The sequence below is a fragment of the Pseudonaja textilis genome, chromosome 2 (assembly GCF_049901715.1).
Source record: "Pseudonaja textilis isolate UNSWEBS1 chromosome 2, rPseTex1.2, whole genome shotgun sequence".
In the NCBI taxonomy this organism is placed as follows: Eukaryota; Metazoa; Chordata; class Lepidosauria; order Squamata; family Elapidae; genus Pseudonaja; species Pseudonaja textilis.
Window position 1 is genome coordinate 58,257,628 of NC_141991.1, and position 19,775 is coordinate 58,277,402.

A 19,775-nucleotide genomic window follows, 5' to 3' on the forward strand; every position below is an offset into this window, starting at 1 on the left:
CACAATATGTAGCAACATCACAAAAATCAATAGGATTTGGTTGGAAATGAAATTATTTTATAGGTGGCTCCATTCAGAGATGGAGAAAATTCCATTTAAGCCATGTGAATCCCACTGGTGAAAGTAGAGGGGGGAGGAGTTTTCAGTGACCTATGCTCTACTTTCAGTGCCTAAATAAATAGGAAGCTATTTTTTCAATAGAGACATTCATGGACTCATTCTGCTATCAAAGCTCCTCTCAAATTTTTGTCCATTTCATGCAATAAGAGTTAGCTACAGTTTAGTCTTCAGCAATATCTGAAATTAACAGAGCTAAAATAAAAATGAGTAAATCAATGGTAAGCATTGGAATAGAACTGGAAGGCTTTTCATAATGCAACAAAACTAGATATACCCGCTTAGAAATTAAATGATGGTATTATTAGGTATGTTTAAATAACATTGTGATTGGCATTAGAATAGCATACTGAAACATGGAATAATTAAAGTGTAAGACTACATCTTAATATAAATATGTGTATTACCATTAGAACACATAAGCTTGATGAATGTAACAAATATGATTAATATTACTATTTATATTTGTACTAAAATGTATTATACCTGGGTGCCACACTCTTCACTCACTGATATGTATATATAAAATAAAATAAAAATAAAAAACTTGGGGGGAAAAGACTAGATATACCCATTACTGTGACTTCTATTCATTTTCAGAATGAAAACACAAGAATTAGAAGAGAGAAATACAATGCATTAAAATATACAAAAATATAAAAAATAGGGTGCCTGTTCAACAATGGAAATCAACTTCAATGAAGTAGCAAGCAAACAAGCAAATTGAATTTGTCCCTATTCAACCAAAATGAAAGTATCACAATAGCTCCTTTTCTTTTTCAATAGTTTTGATTTGTAAATTATATTCTTAAATTATACTGTTTCAACACTAATTCTACAAAGCTATGAGATGTCATACAGTAATCACATTATTAATGTAAATCTTAATTGGCTAAGAATGCTGACAGGATACATTTTACCTTAAGTATAAGACATTTTCTTGTAAATATAACTAGATGTCATGATTTGGTCCTGATGCCTTATGAATATATGGACAACTTCTTGCCATCTCAATTGTCACTCTTTCAAGGATATTCCAGCATTCTCTTGAACACTGACTATTTACCATATCTATTTTTCTCTTCAATGTCCCTTCTACCATATCTGTTTTTCTCTTCAATGAATCTTAGTAAATATTTTTCTAGACCATCATTGATTCACATCACATGCCAAAAATATAGATGTATTGTTGTTCATGTTAAAAGGAAGTGGCTTATCTTTATTCAGTCTAGAATCTAACTGGTTCTTCACAATAGAACTCCATAATTTGAAGGCATCTTTTTTCTCTTGCTTTTTCTTGATGTCCAGTTTTTACTTAAATGTCAGTGCTCCAATTAGCCATTCTAGATGCATAATTTGGAGGACTGCATGTGCTGGAAAAGCTGAGGATGCAAACTGAATTTTCTTTGAATTTTTTGCTGCAGCATGTTGTATTTCTACTGTTCAGTTTGTAAAGCAGCCAGTTCCTTCAACAGTCATATTTGCTGCGGTGAAAATTTCAAAGAAAACTCCAATGGTGTACAAGATCCTCCCTTAAACTCATACATATGTAACTCCAGTAGGTTGCATAACAGGGTATAACAAGGTTGCTGGTCGTATTTCAACTACATTATTTATTAGAACTAGCACATTGCATATTCTAATGTTTTAATGAGTGATTGAAATGGAGAAATGGAAGTACTTAGAACAGAGTTGGAAGGAACCTTGGAGGTCTTGTAGTCCAACTCCCTGCTCAAACTACAAACAAGTGGGAAGAAAAATAACATCCTTTCTACAATACTTACAAGGATATATAGGATTCTGACAGAGACTAATGCAGCTAATCGCTAAACAGCCCTTCTTCAGTCCGGTGCCGTTGGGGTGCATTGTGTGGTTTTTTTTTTTAACAATTCTCACCAAAATGAGAAAAAGCAAATCATACTAACTGGGAATTCTTGAGGTAGCAGATCCAATCCTTTTATCTGGTATTAGGTCAGAACAAGTTAAACTTCATAGCACATTTAATGAAGGCTTTTAACCTGTCACCGTACAAAAATGGAAGATTACTATTCCAACTTCTTGCTATGTTCTAAATAGCAAGATTTTATATATCAGATTTTATCACATATCAAGTTGCACAACTATACCTTTAATTTATTTTATTCTTGACACTCTAATGACACTGTGCAATAAGCATTTTATCTATTTCTTTCTACTGGAATTGAAAATATTGCTGCTCAACAACAAACCAAACCTATCCAGCACATTGATTTTAACATGAAAAACTTAACCACATACTTTGACTCACTTCTGCTGAAAAGATGTTTTTATTCAATTTTAGCTTATCCATGAATTATGTTTTAGAAACTGTGCCCATAAGCAAACATTAAATTTGGAACTACTGCATTAAGCTTTATCTTGTTTTTAATAAAACCTGAATGACCTTCACTGATCTCAAAAATTTTAGAAAGTTTAGAACTCATTAGTACACTTGCATGGAAGATAACCAAGAAATCCCAGGTCTACAGATCAGTTTGAGAAATCAGAAACCATCTCAAAAGGCACTGGGAAACACTTATATATTTGTGTAACCAATAGAACCAAAATAAGAAAGCTACAGTATATAAATGTATAGTTCCTGGGAACTGAACTCATCTCAAAGGTCTCTTCAAATATTCATTTTCTTCTGATTAAGTAAAAATGTCGCCAAAATATAAAGTTGATATAAAATTTTTGCAAAGCATGTCAATAAAAACTCTGATTCTTGACATTTTGGATGCAAACTCCAATTAAATTATGCCTATTCATGGCATATTATCAGTTCATTAAAAATATCTCTAAAACAGTATGCACACATAAAGAAAATTCACAGATAAAAATGATTTAACTAGATGAAAAATTAGCAGATGAGTCCATTTTGGTTATATAATAAAACAACTAAAATATGTTAAATTATATACAAAATATATTAAAGCTTTTTGCAATGTTAGCTGTTAAAACAGTGAGTTAGAAAGCAATATATATTTATTACAGAGACGTAATTCTGTATAAAAGGATAACTGTAATAATAATGTTATTGGTTACACAAATAATTTTCCTTTTTTCCATAGTAGACTTCAACAATGTTAATTAATAAGATTTCTATCAACAGTTTCATAAGTTTGATTTCAGGTGCAAGAATATCTGAAGCTGAGGGACTAACATTCTTTCCACATTTTATTTTAAAGCCAGGTATTATATTTTTAGTTTCTTCTCCAAGGGATGCTGCAGGCCCATTCAGAAGAAAGAGAGCAAAATGTCTTTCCCCAACCAAACCCCTTCAAGGTAAGTTAGACACAGCTCATTCCTTGATACCAGAGCTTGGATCTTACCGGCAGGGAATGATGGAACTAAGAGTCCCACATGTCTGGAAGGCGCCAACTTCGGAAAACGGACCGAGATTTCCCATCTCAACCCGGAATAAGACAACACCTTTTATACCAGAGCTGTTGCTGAGACATCAGTTTCCTTCCTCTAGGGATGCTGTTTTCTTTTGTTTTTCCACCCAGGCACTGAAGAACTCCGTGAAACTCTAAAACGCGGAAAGCACCGGCCAAGACAGCTTTGGCTCCGGGCATCCATGCGAATGAATCCGTGCTCTTATCCTTCTTCCCCATCAGAAAAGGCGTGGAAGTTCCCCGAGGCGCCCCGGGATGCCCGAAATCCTCCGGACAGGAGGAGCCCCTCGCCCCTTCGCACCAACGACTGAACCGACGGCGTTCTTCATGGGACCCCGGGGAAGCCGACGCCTCTGACACGCCAGACCCCCCACCCCACCCCGCGCCGTCTCCACAACCCCTTCGCCCCCTCCCCCGCCTCACCGTGTAGGTCTCCACCAGCTCCGACCCAAGGATCCGGATGCTTTTGGGAGGCTCCTCGCCCTCTTCGCCGGTCCTCAGCGCCTCCATGTCCCGAGTCGGAGCGCAAAGGTTCGGGACCGACGGGCTACTGCGCTCGCTCCGCCGCTCGTGGAGGAAGACGAGAGCCGGGGACGACGAGAGTCGTGGCAGCTACCGCGCCGCTTCTCACAGCGCTGGCCATGACCAGCACAACTACAGTCGTCACCGCCGCCATGTTTCCCCTCGTGCCGCCTCCCGCCCCTATCCGCGCGACGAAGGCAGGGCCTCGATAACGTCACTCAAGGCTTCGGGAAAACAAAGGGGGCGTGGCCTTGGGCTTGGAGGCGAAGCTTAAGGAGCCTCGGCGGCTGCGGACCAACCATCAAAGTGGAAAGGGTTTGTTTGCCGCCTAGTGATGCCCCGATGCCTGCACTCTGGGCAGGGTGCTTTTATTTGCACTGAAAGATGTAAGGGTTTTCGACCCCCTTTACCCAGCGACAATGTAAGAGAGGTGGTAGAGAAACCCCGGAAATGTCGAACCAATCAGCATAACTGTGACGGGGCAGACAAAATTATAATGGAAATGATGGACTACCGTTCCTAGCATGCCAGTTTGGGGGAGTAGCTTAAGTCAGGAGGAGAGAGGAGGAGACCCAATATGTTGCAATACGTCACAGCGTTGTTTTGCCATCTTTCCTTATTAATACATAGGCATAAAAGTGCACTGTGTTGTACAAGTACTGCTTGTTTGCAAAAGTCTTGTGGGTAAAGCTCCAACATTACAAGGAAAATGTTTGTGATGTTTTATAGAAAAGTATTGGACCTAATGATGCTTACTTTGTGGTCTCTTCCTCCCACATATTTTATTTGAGGTGACCATGTTTCAAAACACATTGGATCACAGGGGAGTATGTCAGATCAATTTTTATATTTTCTGCTGAGTGGTGTTTCACCTATGAAACTACATTCTAATGTAGTTCTGTTTGACATGGAGCTTTTTTTTTTTGCCAGATGGAAAGAGTGGGTAGTTAGAGTCTTAAAAAAACCCACCTCAATGCTTTTTGAAACGGGATTGGAGTAGAAAAACAAGGAAGAGTAAAAATATGCTAAAGAAAATGACAGAGAGCATATAGCAGCTCCCCAGACTTGGATGCTCTTCAGATCTATTGGGCCTGAATTTCTTACACAGATCTTAGACTGTATGATCACATGCAAGAAGAATATACATATTTACATGATGGGATTAAAATAAGCTGGAATTGTGTAATTGGTGTAATTGTGAAGAAAGATATAACATCTCCAAATTACAATGAAGAAATAATAAAAACTTCTACTAGAAAAATGGTGGGTCTTAATGATAGCCTTACATTTTTAATCATCTTGTGCAATCGATTATAGAAACTAACTTGGAGACCAGTATAAAAGGAAGCTAATAAAATGAGAGGAAATAGCTTCATGTTAAGTAATTTTGTTTATTGTTCCCTAATAATGGGTGGGCTTATTAATTTTTGTCAGATTTACCTAGATGTGTGCAATATAGTTAGACAGAGGGGGGAGCTCTCAATCAGTGGACAGAGATATTTTTTTATAGCACATACATTCTCTTCATACCAGTGCCTCTCATTGAACAATCTATATGAATGGTTGAGTAGGTTGTTTTGCTTAAAGGCAGGAATTTGCCCAGTTTGCACAGATGTTTGCAGCAAACAAAATAAAAGAGTCCGTACAAAGTGTCAAATCAGGTGATACATAATGCAGTTGAGGAAGCCTTGTGGGAAAGCATTCTGTCTGAGGAATTAGGGATGTTGATGGAGTGCATTTTAAAAAAGCAATCCCATCAGAACAATCTGAGTTAGTTTCATTGGAGTCATAAACATGCCTGTGGAAAGAAGTACTTGATATTTGTTGTCTTTGCCTAGAATGCATGCCTGTGAAGGCTATCCTTTGTTCTGTTAACACGCATAAAGCATTTTAGAAAGAGTTCTTTTAAAAGGATAGTTATTTTAGTGGGTGACTATTGTTCTGTCAGGGATGGGGACTTCACAAGCATTTTGATTTTTGCCGTAATCCCTATTAACCATATGGAATCAGAATGCCTAAAACCCATTGTAAATGAGGGCCATAAGGAGCTATCTGATGCCTAACAAAAAAAAAAACACCAACAGAATTGGATCAGAATTTAGAAATGTCAGCTGTAACAAACTTTGCATACCTTCCTGAAGACAGGGTGAAGAGTCAGACTTGGAATGAATAGCAAGGCCATTCACAGATGTCTATATACTGGGCTGTGTAGTTCTTGACTGACACGTTTAGGGCTGACAGCCTACTATAAAAGGAGTGCTTCAAAGGACAGTAAGCTGGCAGAGGTTGATATTTGTCTCTGTACCATTTTTCATCTCCACCTCGTTCCTAACCCACAATAACTAACCATGGATGATATTTACAAGGCAGCAGTAAGTAAAATTTTCACACTCTGTTGTATTAAATCTCAGGCAGATTCTGAATAATTATATTTAGGATTGTAAGGAAAATGTTTTAATAAAGTTCAAGTGCTGATATTCAATTAGATCCGCTAAATGTTTGACATATTATGATATTTATTAATATTAAAACTAATCATTTAGAACATACTTTTTAAATTTGATGCAGGGCATTATTATATAATCTAAGCTCCGTAGGTATCACAAGATGGTTTGGATGAAATCCTAACTGCTTGTATTTTCTGTGAAAATTCAAAAATCTATTGAAGCCCAATTCTAACTAGAGTTAAAAGTAATGTAAAGCTCATGGCTTTGATTGATTTTAACGTAATTGTTTGTTGCATAGGTTTGGACTGTTAATATAAGTGCAAATCTTTTTATTTTTACACCTAAAGTGTTTTGCAGAAAATGGCATAGCTTCCTGTTATTTTATCTTTTCTATGAAAATACATTTTTCCAGATTTCTGTTTGACAAACTCAAAAATTACTTATATGTAATCTTATATGTAAGATACATTTTATAAATACTAGTGGTGTATATGCATGTGTAAATGTGCTTAATGAAAAATGGGTTACCAGAATGCTTAAAACTGCTGCTTAAAACTCTTCAGGAATCTAGACCACTTAAAAGTTTAAGTAACATTTAAAAGTTTAAGTAAAAATAATAATTGGTGACTGTAATGACCATAATAGAAATATCCTCAGTAATTCCACTTTAAGTGTGGATAGAAGAACACTTCTTGCTATATCTGTGGAGTAACTGGATAGACACACTTCTTAAGAAACACTAATAAGACAGATGGGAGTAGGGCAATTCCTGCCTTGAGCTCATCCTGATGAGTGCTCAGCTCCCCAGAGTAGTTTTAAACAGCTGCTAGGTGCTGTAAATAATTCTCCACAGCAAAAGAACTTGGAAATGTGTCCAAGGATTGGACACATTTCAATTTAAAATAAAGATTCCTTTTTATAATTTATTTTTTAAATATACAAAACCCTGTCTTATAGCTTATCAGTATCCTCTTGATTCTGAATGCTTTACCTACAGTGAAAAAAGAGCTGGAATTTACAAATCACTAGGACTCAGCTTCAAGTTATTGAATCATTGTGTCCTTCTTTCAAGAACAGGTGTCAGCTCAAAAATTTGAGGAAATATATTATTAGTAATACCCATTGAATTTTTAAAATGTTTTCTATAATGAAGCACATCGTTATTTCTTACTTCTAAAAATTTTGGCATTCTTATATAATAAGAGTATTGTCCTGTTTTTTTAGCAGTGTTTTCAGAAGCTAACTTCTTAATTTCCCAATTTTGGACTCCTGAGGAGCAAAAACTTTCCTTAGCTTGGCTCTAGAGTGCAGTTGCCTTGAATTATTTATTATGTATCAGTGGTATCCCATTTACTTACAGTAGACTCATTTGATTTTCACAATTATGAAGATTAATCAAAGTTGAGAGATATGATTTGTCAAAATCCACCCGGCATGCCTTACAACTGTGTGCAAAAGTAAACGCCGTATCTATTAACTAAGTCTCTTGTCATGATGCCACATGAAGTATGTCGTATCTGAAAGGGTGACCCAGAAATGAAAAAGATGTTCTTCCTGCATTTATTGCAAATCTGGTGATATCTTTAAATGGGTTTTCAAAGATTATTTGAAAATACTCCCACTTATATGGACCTCTGAAATTCAATGGATTTATCACTTTCCCACTCATATCTCTTATGCAGAGATACGTTTAGAATGGCTTCCAGATGCTTCTATACCATACAACTTTGCCAGAGGCATGTTGCTAGATTAACGTCTCCTCTGATAAATGCCAACGTCAGTCAGCTTCTGGGAACAATCAGAAGTGTTATCTGTCTTCTTAGCACCTAAGCCACTAAGGCATAAAAATAGCCAGCTTGCCAAAATAGTCCAACTATGTGGGCTGCACAACAGAGAGGCATTTGCTGTCCTTAGACTTTTCAGCTATCCTGGACTGTTGAGGGGAGGGAGGGGTTTGAACATTACAATGAAGGAACAATCACAGCTGCTCCAGTTCCATCACAGTGGCTTAAATAAATGGGTTCAGTTTTCACGCTGAAATTTTGAAGAGGCATCTTCTTGCTTTTGTTATCTCAGCACTGTAGGCTATACTCTGCCTGCTGGTGCTGCCACTCCTCCTCCATCATTCATCTTGTCAGATTTCCCCTTTAAGCCAATTAGGTGTCAGGTAAAAATAGGTGGCAATGGATTGGTGCATAAGTGAAAACAATCTAAGATAACTTGTTCTTCATGACAGCCTTAAAGAAGAGGAGAGGGAGCTACATAAAAGGAAGGAACCAGTTTCATGCCCAGAATGCTCTATCAGTATTTGAAACAAAGACCTCTCTAGAACTTTTCTGTAATCATTTATGAAGAAAATGGTTGACTACTCTATTTTTCATGTATCTAGGTCTTTGTAGGTTAAAATTAGCATACAGACTTGTATTGACGAATAAGTATCTAGTACTGGTGGAGCTCCGAACTCTATTCCCATAAAACTTGTAGTGTAGTATCATGAATTAATGGACATTTCTAAGTAAACTTCGAAGACCTCCTTGAACATTACAGTAATCAAAAGAAAAAGTGATCAAGACATATATTTTTATAGTTGGGTGAAAGGTTTCTAAATGGGCTCTTTTATACTGCAACATCCTTTACTGGAGAATTGAATCTCTGATAACAGCTATGACCTGTCAAACTAGGGCTGGGTTCACATCAGCTTTGGAGGAAATTAGCTGCTTCACATACCAGCCAAAATGCTTTTAATCATATAATCTTTTGTCTTGTACTGTTTATTTATAACATCAAGTCCTGATGTGGGCTATCTCTCACTTTGTCCAGGTTTTATAGAGAGCATAAAATAATTAGGTATCTGAATTCAAACTCTGGACAACTTCTCCAACTCGTTTGAGGTAGATGCTAAAAACAAAGGCTGCCCATGCACACTTTGAAAATTATTTGGAAGTTCTTCAGTTCTTGTGCCAGCGTGACCAGGGCAGCTGCCTGTTGTTCATTAAAACATGCACAATTTTTATTTTTGTAGGCTTCTATAGAGAACTAGCAAATGAAATACCTTTTATAAGAGTCACATTAAAGATACACTTTAATGATTTAACTCAGTGAAACAGGAGCAGAATCTTTTTTCATGTTTTGGGAAGATCTGAAGCACTTCTTCCAAATCATCTTCAAAGCATGAAGAGCCTAGTTGAAAATATTGGGAACAGGATAATAGCCAGACAAGTCCCTGATACCAAAACTAATGGGATTAAATAAAAGCCTCAGTATCTTCTTTTTAAAAAAAATGTATTTCCAGGAAGACTGCAGGCCTCACAAAATAATGTTTCTAATGCTCAACTCAAAAAGATCTTGTAACTTATAGTTGTTAGTAAGAATCTCTTTGAAGGCAAGAGTATTAACAATAATACTTTCCAAAAAGGAATTGATAATCATATCCATTCTAGCCCAATGGTCAGAGTTATACTCTAGTTACTACAGGGGTGTCAAACTCACAGCGTCACGTCACATGATGTATCACAACTTTTTCTCCTTCACTAAAGTAGGGATGGGCATGGCCAGTACATTATGCAACTGGCCCACGGGCCAGTATCTATTATACTAGACACTCCTGTTCTAGTATAATAAGAATTCTAATTTAATTTAAGAATTAGAAGAGTAACTCCTAACATAGTTAGGAATTCTGCGTATGCCCGCAGAAAATGTGTATACATTTCTAACTTGACCTTTTACTATTCATTCCTCCCACCTTCCAGGATTTGATTCACCTTGCCAGATAATATGCTGGATTTCTGATTTGTAGCTCTCTCAGTTTTACAGACAAGTTTTTCAGAACCCAGTGCTTCAAGAGATAGAATAGTTATCCATCTATTAATACCCAATTCTGAGCTGGAGATAACCAGCCAGGCTGGATGGAATCTTTCTAAGTTGTTTCCCTGCTAAGAAGGTAGAATAATACCTTGAATTTCAGTCAACTTTTGCTTCCTTGTGCAGACCTATACTTTGATTAGAGGGAAATTCCTGCCTATTTTAACTGGCTGATACAAATTTAGTAGCTGAAAACAGCCATTTTGTTCATGTTATTTCTTACTTCACTTCTCCTATCTCCTGTTATTGGTAACTAATTGTTTAGTTAAAAATAAAGTTATATGATGAGACCTGGGTAGATTCTGAACTGTTGTATCTCCTTCAGTGCTGTTGCCCTTGGGCACCAACAGTTTGAAGACTAATTTATCTGTTAAAATGTTTGTGTGTGTATCTATGTGTTATTGGTTCAGGGCAGTTGAGTGGACATAAAGCACACGTTGGCAAAGTAGTGAGTTGGTATGACAGACAGAGCTTTTCTCTCCTTGGATCATTAGGGCTGCAGTCCTATATATCTTCCTATCCGGATTAAATTCCACTAAACTCAATGGCACATAACACTGCACTGGAAGCATCTCACCTGCTGTGTTTATTCAGAAGTTATGTGTTTTACAGGTGAATGCCATCCCATAATACAGCTGGACAACTAAACTTGATTGCAAAGAGAAGGGATGTGCATAATAGTTTTATATTTATAGTCTAATTTGTTGTTTTAAAATAAGTAAATGATGGTATCTGTATATTTTCACATCCTTTTAATTGTATGTATGTGCTTAATCAGAAACCAATGATGTTTAATTCATTGTAAACAGCTGTATGAATTACAACTATCCATTTGTTGAATGGTTCAGTCTCCAAGTTGTATCTAGATGGGACCTCATTTATGAAATTTTATGGAGTGTCCATGTGACATTGTTTGCCATTTGGAATCTTTGAACACTATCCCAGTTTTTCCTCCCTCCCACTTTTTTTCCTCACCAAAGACACTTTTCTTGTAGAAGGAAGATATAAAAGCCTTGCCATGCCTCTTAATACAGTAGACAGTGTTAGGAGCTCTGTCTCTGGAAGCAGCTGGGGAAACTACATAGGGGTATTACCTAAATTAGGCCACGGAATTCTAACTAAGATTTGTCAAGGTAGCTGCAACTTTGCTCTTTCAGACATATTCTGACATTCTTCTCAGTTCAGGATGTGTTTGACATAACATCACAGGACATCCCAGTATGGCAATTTCATATTTCTGAGATGAAGTTAATTGGTGGCTTACAATAATGAAACTCAAGGACTTAAAAATGACAAATAACAGCTAGCATTATATACTAATATTATAAGGACAGGTAAATGAGTGGACATCTGTAATTTTTACTTTGCTCTCAAATTATTAATTGAAATAATATGAGTTACAAAAAATTAAAATAAAAAATGCAGCCTTCTAAAGCTCAGATTTACTTCAATTTTTTTTATGAGCACAGCTACTTCTGATAGAGCTTATAGATAGAAACTACCATTTGAAATTCAATTATAGCTTTATTTCACTCTAAAAGTAAGCCTTTGAGCCAACTGGAAGATGGTTGTCTGCAATTTTTTTAATTACATAATCACTTCATCAAAAGTCAATTATTTCTGTATATTCAATTGGATTTACAATTTGATAAGCACAATTTAATTTTCCTACTTTCAATATTAAGCTGAATCAAGACATTGTGGAAATTAACACACTTAAGAAGATTGCTTCAGAGTTCCAAATTCTATCAAAAAACATCCACCTTACCAAATTCAACATTTAATAAATATATTCTATGGTTCATAATTTAATTTCATGAAAGATGTTCATCAAATCCATATTTAGAATTTGATATATGATTGCAATCTGTACACTAATATGTATTGCTACAAAGTGCATTTTTGTATCTGTTTCATTGTCTTGAGTGATAAAGATTAAATGATTAGAATACACAGTATTCTATTTCATCAATATGAAAATTGATAAATATGTAAACAAACATTCATCAATGGAATCTTCATTTTAATAGGTTGAGCAGTTGACAGATGAACAAAAAAATGGTAAGTTATAAATTTCATTATTCCAATTACCTCAGAAAGAGTCTTGCTTTAATTGGAACACAAATCTTGAGAATCTTTAAAAGAAAGCCATCACCAATGAAAATCAACTTTCAAAATGAGTATGCTTATTTTAAGAAATACATTTTTTTTTAAAGAATAGTACAAGAATAGCTTCCACAAAAGTTCATAAAATATATAAAAACCAATAGAAACAATTCATTTTACCGTTACTTATCAGGTCAGATCACTTAAATCTATTTCAATATATTATTCAATATCATGAATAAACTATGAAAAGGGAAGAAAATGCTTTATGTGATATTAATATCAGATTGGCAACTGATCTGAAGCTTAAAACAAGGCTGATATGGTAGTTTTTAAGGCTGAGAGACCTAAAAACAGGACTTAGCTGTCCCCTTGCCTCCAAGTCATTTATTCTTATTGCATCATAATCTAAAGTTCTCTGTTCCTTTTTTCCATGTAAAAATGAATGGTCTAGTAAACATAAAAGGGCAGGGACTCCAAAACCTTAACATAATTCTTGGGGTTGTGTTTTAATTACTTTATGCTCACATTGATTCACCCAAATCATTTCAAACCAGGAACTGTATTACAAGGAAGAACTTAATTGCCCTTATTGTGGTTTCCATTGGGAGTCATTATAAGGCCTATCTTGCGCCTGGGTCAATTTGCTTCCAAAAGAGAAGGGAGGTATGCAATGCTTCTAAGGAATTCTGAGGAATGCAATCCAATAAATATTGAGAGGAAAACATTTGTACTAGCAAATTAGAATAAAAATAATCAATTAATTTTCAACATATCTATATAATATGTTTTGTTACTAAGTTTAATAGATCTTGTTGATTAGTAAATTCCATTAGACCTCCATGTCTGTGGAGATTCTCAGTCATCCAGGTCATGGTTATCCCAAAGGTGCTTTTTCAAGAGGCAACTGGACTTTCTGGTTTCTTTTTGAAGATATTCAGAGCTGAAGAAGTTTGGATGAGAAACATCTACAAAGAAAAACCGGAAAGTCCAGTTGCCTCTTGAGAAAGCACCTTTGGAATATTAGACTAGTTTAGCTGATCCCGTTTATGCCTGAGAGAGAATCAGTCTGGTATTATGAGACAAAGACTAGAATACTACTGAGTTGGGCCCTTCCCCATTTGTATACCATTTGTACCCATCATAGCACAAACATGTAGGCTACATCCTTTTCTACTGTTGGTGAAATAGCCTTAAATCAGCTATACTTGGGATAATGTAGTGATTTACCTCTTAAACTAGGGCATCTTAACAGTGGCTGCAAAGAACGTACAATCTGACATGCTTTCCCACTCATTCAGCTGGTGGTGAGGTCAGATGCTTGAGTGCTTGTTGGCCATTTCAGGCTGATACAAGCATATTCCCCTTTCCCAAGAAAACAAGCAAACTCATAATTCCCCTTTCTCTGTTCCCAAGCCTTAGCCACTGCCCACTGCTTTTCTTTCAAGAAATCTAGGCACAGTTTGACCTGTAAAACATCTACAGCCAGGACTGTTTTTCCATTTCAGCATGGTATTATTATACTGAGATGTGTTTGTGTGTGCGTACGCACACATGTGCAGAGGGTTATACTTCAATAGGAACTTCTGCTGCTTGTGAAATGCTGGCACAAGACCACCATTGTGGACAACAGATTTACTTTGTTTCAGAATTGTACACCAGTACCAGAGATGCACTCTCTTGCTTTGCTGCATTTATTTATCTGATTTCTAAGACTGCCCAGTGGGAAATGTTTCCAGCCTCTGAATTGAAGGAAATTAATCTTTACATTTTTTTATATGTCAGTGTAACTGTGGGGGTGTGTACCGTAGGCGTGGGAGAGGGTGATTTCACTTCTTTCTTCTTCCCATTCATTTCCCAGTTTTAAATCGAGAAAGAGCGTTGAAGCTCACAATTACCAGTCCTCTCTCCTTTTTTGCATCTCTGTCATGATGTCTGGATGGTGACATTTGAAATCTAAATAAGCTTGGAAAAATCAAACAGTTGCTTCGCTTTGCCTTGCCAGGTGCATAATCATCGTGCCACAATTTAGTCAAGGGTCAGAATAGATACATTCAAGGCACAATAGGAATCAACTGTGCTCACAATGTGGTCTTGAAGTATCACGCTCTTAATTAGTTTTGTTTCTCTTTCTCCAGAATTTAAAGCTGCTTTTGATATATTTGTCCTGGGTGCAGAGGATGGATGTATCAGCACAAAGGAGTTGGGGAAGGTAATGCGCATGCTGGGACAAAATCCTACCCCTGAGGAGTTACAGGAGATGATTGATGAAGTAGATGAAGATGGTGAGCAATTTCTGCTGGGTGTTTATACAGCATAAGGCTGTAAATTTAGATTTGCTGTATTGTGTTTGAAATCTAACCTAATATGGGAAATAGTTCAAACAGAGAGGAAGTTAACTTGGTTAACCTTTTTTCCTTGACAGGCAGTGGTACAGTAGATTTTGATGAGTTCTTAGTTATGATGGTCCGGTGTATGAAAGATGACAGCAAAGGAAAATCAGAAGAGGAACTTTCAGATCTCTTTAGAATGTTTGATAAGTAAGTGACTCTATTAGCATAAGCCAATGTCCAAGAGAATACAATAATCAAGTTGAATCTCCATGAGTTTCATATTGATAACACAAGTAAGATTGAAAACCTCACTATATAAATAAGCCTTTGTTAAGATCCCACCCACTCCGTTCCACCATCTGCTTGTACAAGGTGGGGCAAGGCGCATGCATAAAGGTGGGGGTGGGGGTCGGGGGTGGAGCTGCCCCATGCGCCCCACATCCACTTGCCTTAAGACCACCACAGCCAGGCGTCCCCACCCTGGCACCTGTCGTGTTGCTGCCTGACTTCTGTGACTGCTCACGACTGGATGCCACATCATGCCGGTGTCTCTCGTAGCAGGAGGCACTTGTGGTAGGATGCCATGTGCCCCGTTACGCAGGTGCCGCCACTCCTGGCAGGAAGCCACATGGTGTATTGTGCCAGTGCCGCCACTCAGGCATGCATTGGTGCAACATGTCATGTGGCCTCCTGCTGCAAGCAATGGCACCAGCTCGATGCACCACGTGGTGTCTGGCTGCGAGCAGCTGCAGAAGTCAGGCAGTGGCGCAACAAGTGTCAAGGTGTGGGAGGCCTGGCTGTGGTGGTCATAAGGTAAGACCTGGTGCTTATTTTCAGGGAAACATGGTATAATGCTTCTTGTCTTCATTGTTCTATTTTTTTCCATTTATAATTATTCAAGGATGGATAACAATTTTAATAATGCTAACAATAAAAAATAAAAGTTGTTCCTGAAGACTAAATGCCAATGATGGAAATCAGGACTTAAATGCACTATGGGCAGGATTTATTTCAGAAGTGAAGCCATGAATGGGTAAAGCCATTCATTCTGTCTTCTCCCCCATTTTTTTCCTGCTCCCTTTCTTTCTAGAATAGTTCTCCCGGGTGTATGTTGTGACACACAGTCTTTCACATAATAACCAGGCAGGAGGCCTGATACCTGAGAACCTACCTGACTGGAGGGCAACACAATCTGCAGTTTTCTTTGCCTTCTTGAAATCTATTTCAGTGAAGCATGGATGAACAATTCATGTGCGGAAGTGGCTAATGCATACCAAGCCATAGAAAAGAAAACATTTGATTAGAATGTGATTCTTTTCATACATGAATGAATATAAACGTCTTCAGTCTGGGTTCAGACCTGCTCTTGAGATAGAAATATCGTTTGGTCTGCTAAATGTTAACCAGTGACAGAAAAACAGATAGGCATGTTTGTGTTGATTTTGTTTGACCTCCAAACAGTTTTCAATACTGTCAACCCTGATATTATCCTGTAGTTACATTAATTCCACTGCTGTTTTCAAGGACTGGGAAAAAAATTGGGTGATTCTGCCTCTGACAGCTCTGCTGTGAGACCGCGGTGCTGTGGGGGTGTCATAAGGCCCCATTTTGCCCCTGGAGCCATTTAACATTTATAAGACCTGCTTTGGAATGGGCATTAGCAGATTGGAAATAAAGTACCATCACTAAAAGAATCAGATCAATTTTTCCACATTTGATCCAGAGGAGAAAAGGCATGTTCTGAAACCAGCGATGGAGTGTTTAGGCCAATAAACTGGGACTGGATCTTGAAAAGAGGCAGAAGGAAATCTAATGGACAGCTTGTTCCTGGAAACAGAAATCAGAGAATCTTCCCAAGTTAAATGGGACTATGTTCTCTTACAAAGGCTGTGTTTGTGTGTTCTCCTAAATCACAACTTCTTTTGAAGACTCAAGTAATCTCTATGGCCAGGATTGGCAGTTCAGTTGATATCCCAACTTTGTTCTGGCCTAATTGTTTAGGTATATATGCTATTTATGTGCTGGTAACCACATAATTGAGTTACTGTAATCTCCTCTGTGGTCAGTCTGGAAGGTCCAACTAGTTCAGAATTATAGTAGCCAGGTTGCTGAGTCAAGTATATATTCCATCTCTGTTCAAGTAGCTGCGAAGGCTGTCAGGCATCACTCAACCTTCTTGTAGTTTCATTTTTTAACATCTAAGGCACTGAATAATTTGGGGCAGGTTGTCTGACAGATTGCCTTTATCTTTATAGAACTGGTTGACCACTAGAAGTTCGTGAAGCATATGCATTATTATTTTTCTTCCTAATGGGTAGGCCTTCTCCATATTAACAACTGCATTCTAGAACTCTCTCTCTCTCTTTGTTAGCCTTCAGAGGTAGTCCAGGAACCACATCCAAATAAACTCATTCTGTTTTGTTGTAAGGTTACATTAACACAATCTTGCCAGTCTGAAAATACATTTCTTCCCCTTCCCCTTTACAATCTAAGAAAATAGGGCAGGTTCTTTCTAAAACATTTGCCACACCCGCATGCCTTCTGCAGGCTAAGCTTCCTCTTATGTGACTATTGCTCTGACTGCATCTCTTTCCCTCTCTCCCAAGGTCATTCCCACATAACCTTACACTCCCTGGAAATTTGTGAGTCACTGCTATAAGATTTTTGTAAAGATTATTCTTTCATGCTGGCTTCCTTGATGGAAATTTTAATCATGAGAAGTCTGTTTTGTTTTCCATCTCAGTATCTCTGGGAAGAGCTTTTGACAATGCAGATGCCATTACCAAGAAGGTTGTATCCCCCAAAGTATAATTCCATAGATTATCAAACAAAAAGAAATGAAGACTGTTACAGTGATCTCGCAGTATTTGAGTGGGAAGAATTTGCATAAATATTAAATGTGGTGGAACTTTAATTCCATTTAACCATGACATCTGGGATGGACATTCTGCAGGTTGCAGTTCCATTAAATCAAGAGAGCTGGAAAAGCTGTTTTAGGAATGTAGTGATGTGTCAATGAAATACACATTTTAATAGCTTCAGTAAATTGGTCACTTGGGGGGTTTGCCATTGCTTTCTTTGTAAAGCTCAGAACTCACACAAATCCCCAGGTAATCATCTCTCTTGAAATGAAAAGACAAATAGTGACTGGGTCTTTGTTAAGTAGGCAAGATGTGTAAAGGAACTACAGATACGTCCTTTCTAAAAAAAATGTGAAAAGTAACATTTGTAAAAGGGCTCCTTTTTTTTTAGCTTATCCTTTCTTTCACAGAAACTCAGATGGATACATAGATCTGGATGAACTAAAGCTCATGTTACAGGCTACAGGAGAAACCATCACTGAAGATGACATTGAGGAGCTAATGAAGGATGGCGATAAAAATAATGATGGCAAAATTGACTATGATGGTGAGTTATGCTTATGGCAAATTATGCTTATACACTGCATAATAGTACAGCCAGAAATGTAGTACTATAAAAACAAACGGGACAGGAATCACTTCAAAATTTGAGCCACATCTTAATCAGTAAAAGAATACCTCCTGGTTAAATGAACAGTAAAATTCTCAAAAAGTGCTGCCACCTGCCCAAAATAAAAACACATGTTTATGTCCTGCTTTCTCCTGCTTGTCACTCCCCAATGATCTATGTTTAGTTTACAGGTAAAGTTTTCAATATATAGATTTTATTTTTTGATGATTATTCCAGAAAGAACCCAACTTGGATATGTCAACAGACTTGGCGATCTCATGGAAATGGGAATTTAATGATGTAACATCTAGTGTTCTAGCCCTTTGGTCTTTTATAATGTAATTTATTAATGTTTGAATTATAGAGGGGTTTTCATAATTACTGCTTTTATTATTTTATTGTATGCCTGCTAGAGTCACATTTTGTGAGATGGTTGGCATATAAATAAAGAAGCACATTCACACATACATTTGTCCTGTATGCATCATGAAAAAAAAACCCAAAGAGTTTATCTTTTGTCAGATGATTGGAATCCATGGCCATACATCTTAAATATTTTTCTTTGAAAATTTAGCTTGAGAAACAATAAACACATTTTTTGCCTAGGAAAAAGTTATGTAAGTCTGATAAAAAGCAACATCCCTATCATATGAATGGGATGAGCTTTGGCATAAACAATCCACCAATCATTGTTGAAAGAGACCCAGGTCCACATTCAGGCATGGAAAGTCAGTGAATGGCTTGGATCAAGACCAATCTTTGAGCCCATGGGTGATGGAGAAAAAATGGAGAACAAAGTACTATATTTTTCACTGTGCAGGAACTAGCACAAAAAAAGAAAGGGCTGAAAGGAACAATGTGATAAAGGTCAGGAACCTTGCACCATTTTCTGAATATGATTTTTGGTTTTTCTCCTTTTGCAGAATTCCTGGAGTTTATGAAAGGCGTTGAGTAAACATGAGAAATTTTGAAGGCAATATCTTTATTTGAACATCTTCAGTGTTGTCTTTTGATATTTTATTCGATCTGCTTCTCTTATTACTTTCATGAAGTTATGTTGAACTCTGTGAAAATCAGGAAAACATGACCCAACTCTTTTTAAGTGCCTCAAATGGTCAGTGGACATTGACTGAGCCAGATTATTATGCAGGATAATAATGCCATACGCCATGGCTTCATCAAACCTAAAAATGTTCTTTAATTGATGATTAGGTTCTGCTGGTTACAATGAAAAATAACACTTTAGTAACTATTGAGACATTTAAGTTATTATTATCAAACATCTCAAGTCACATTGGAACATGCTTTTTCCTTTCTGTATGTACCTCTTTGCTTGACAAGTTAAAGTCTGTAAAAATACTATGTACTAGTATATACTACTATGTTTTATTTCCAAGATGCTAATAAAAACAATTGCAAATCAGAGTGTTTGCTCTGCGGAAGTTCCTGGGTGTGTAATGCTGTCATGCATGCCTATGAGGGGAAAAAAGAAGCAGTTGTAA

The 19,775-nt window shown here is 37.1% G+C and overlaps 2 protein-coding genes across 2 annotated transcripts in view; one reads left to right on the top strand and one right to left on the bottom strand.

The window, feature by feature from the left end:
- Positions 1-4,243, bottom strand: part of NISCH (nischarin) — a 36,246-nt gene extending 32,003 nt beyond the window's left edge. Inside the window, exon 1 of the mRNA XM_026724983.2 lies at positions 3,957-4,243. Within this exon, the coding sequence (XP_026580768.1) occupies positions 3,957-4,043 (87 nt within the window). The 5' untranslated portion in view covers positions 4,044-4,243. The remainder of the gene's footprint in view (positions 1-3,956) is intronic.
- A 2,063-nt stretch (positions 4,244-6,306) lies between these two features.
- On the top strand, positions 6,307-19,696 carry TNNC1 (troponin C1, slow skeletal and cardiac type). The gene is made up of 6 exons (XM_026725013.2): positions 6,307-6,427; positions 12,394-12,424; positions 14,608-14,754; positions 14,895-15,009; positions 18,074-18,210; positions 19,197-19,696. The coding sequence occupies exons 1-6, from the start codon at positions 6,404-6,406 to the stop codon at positions 19,226-19,228; spliced, it is 486 nt and encodes a 161-aa protein (XP_026580798.1). The 5' UTR covers positions 6,307-6,403; the 3' UTR covers positions 19,229-19,696.
- Positions 19,697-19,775: the final 79 nt, after the last annotated feature.

What these genes read in the sequence shown, in the direction of transcription:
- TNNC1 (XM_026725013.2), top strand. Translation starts at nt 6,404, where the DNA reads ATGGATGATATTTACAAGGCAGCA. An exon ending in GACAGATGAACAAAAAAATG is followed by an intron (nt 12,425 to 14,607) that starts GTAAGTTATAAA and finishes CTCTTTCTCCAG; the next exon opens with AATTTAAAGCTGCTTTTGAT. An exon ending in CTCTTTAGAATGTTTGATAA is followed by an intron (nt 15,010 to 18,073) that starts GTAAGTGACTCT and finishes TTTCTTTCACAG; the next exon opens with AAACTCAGATGGATACATAG.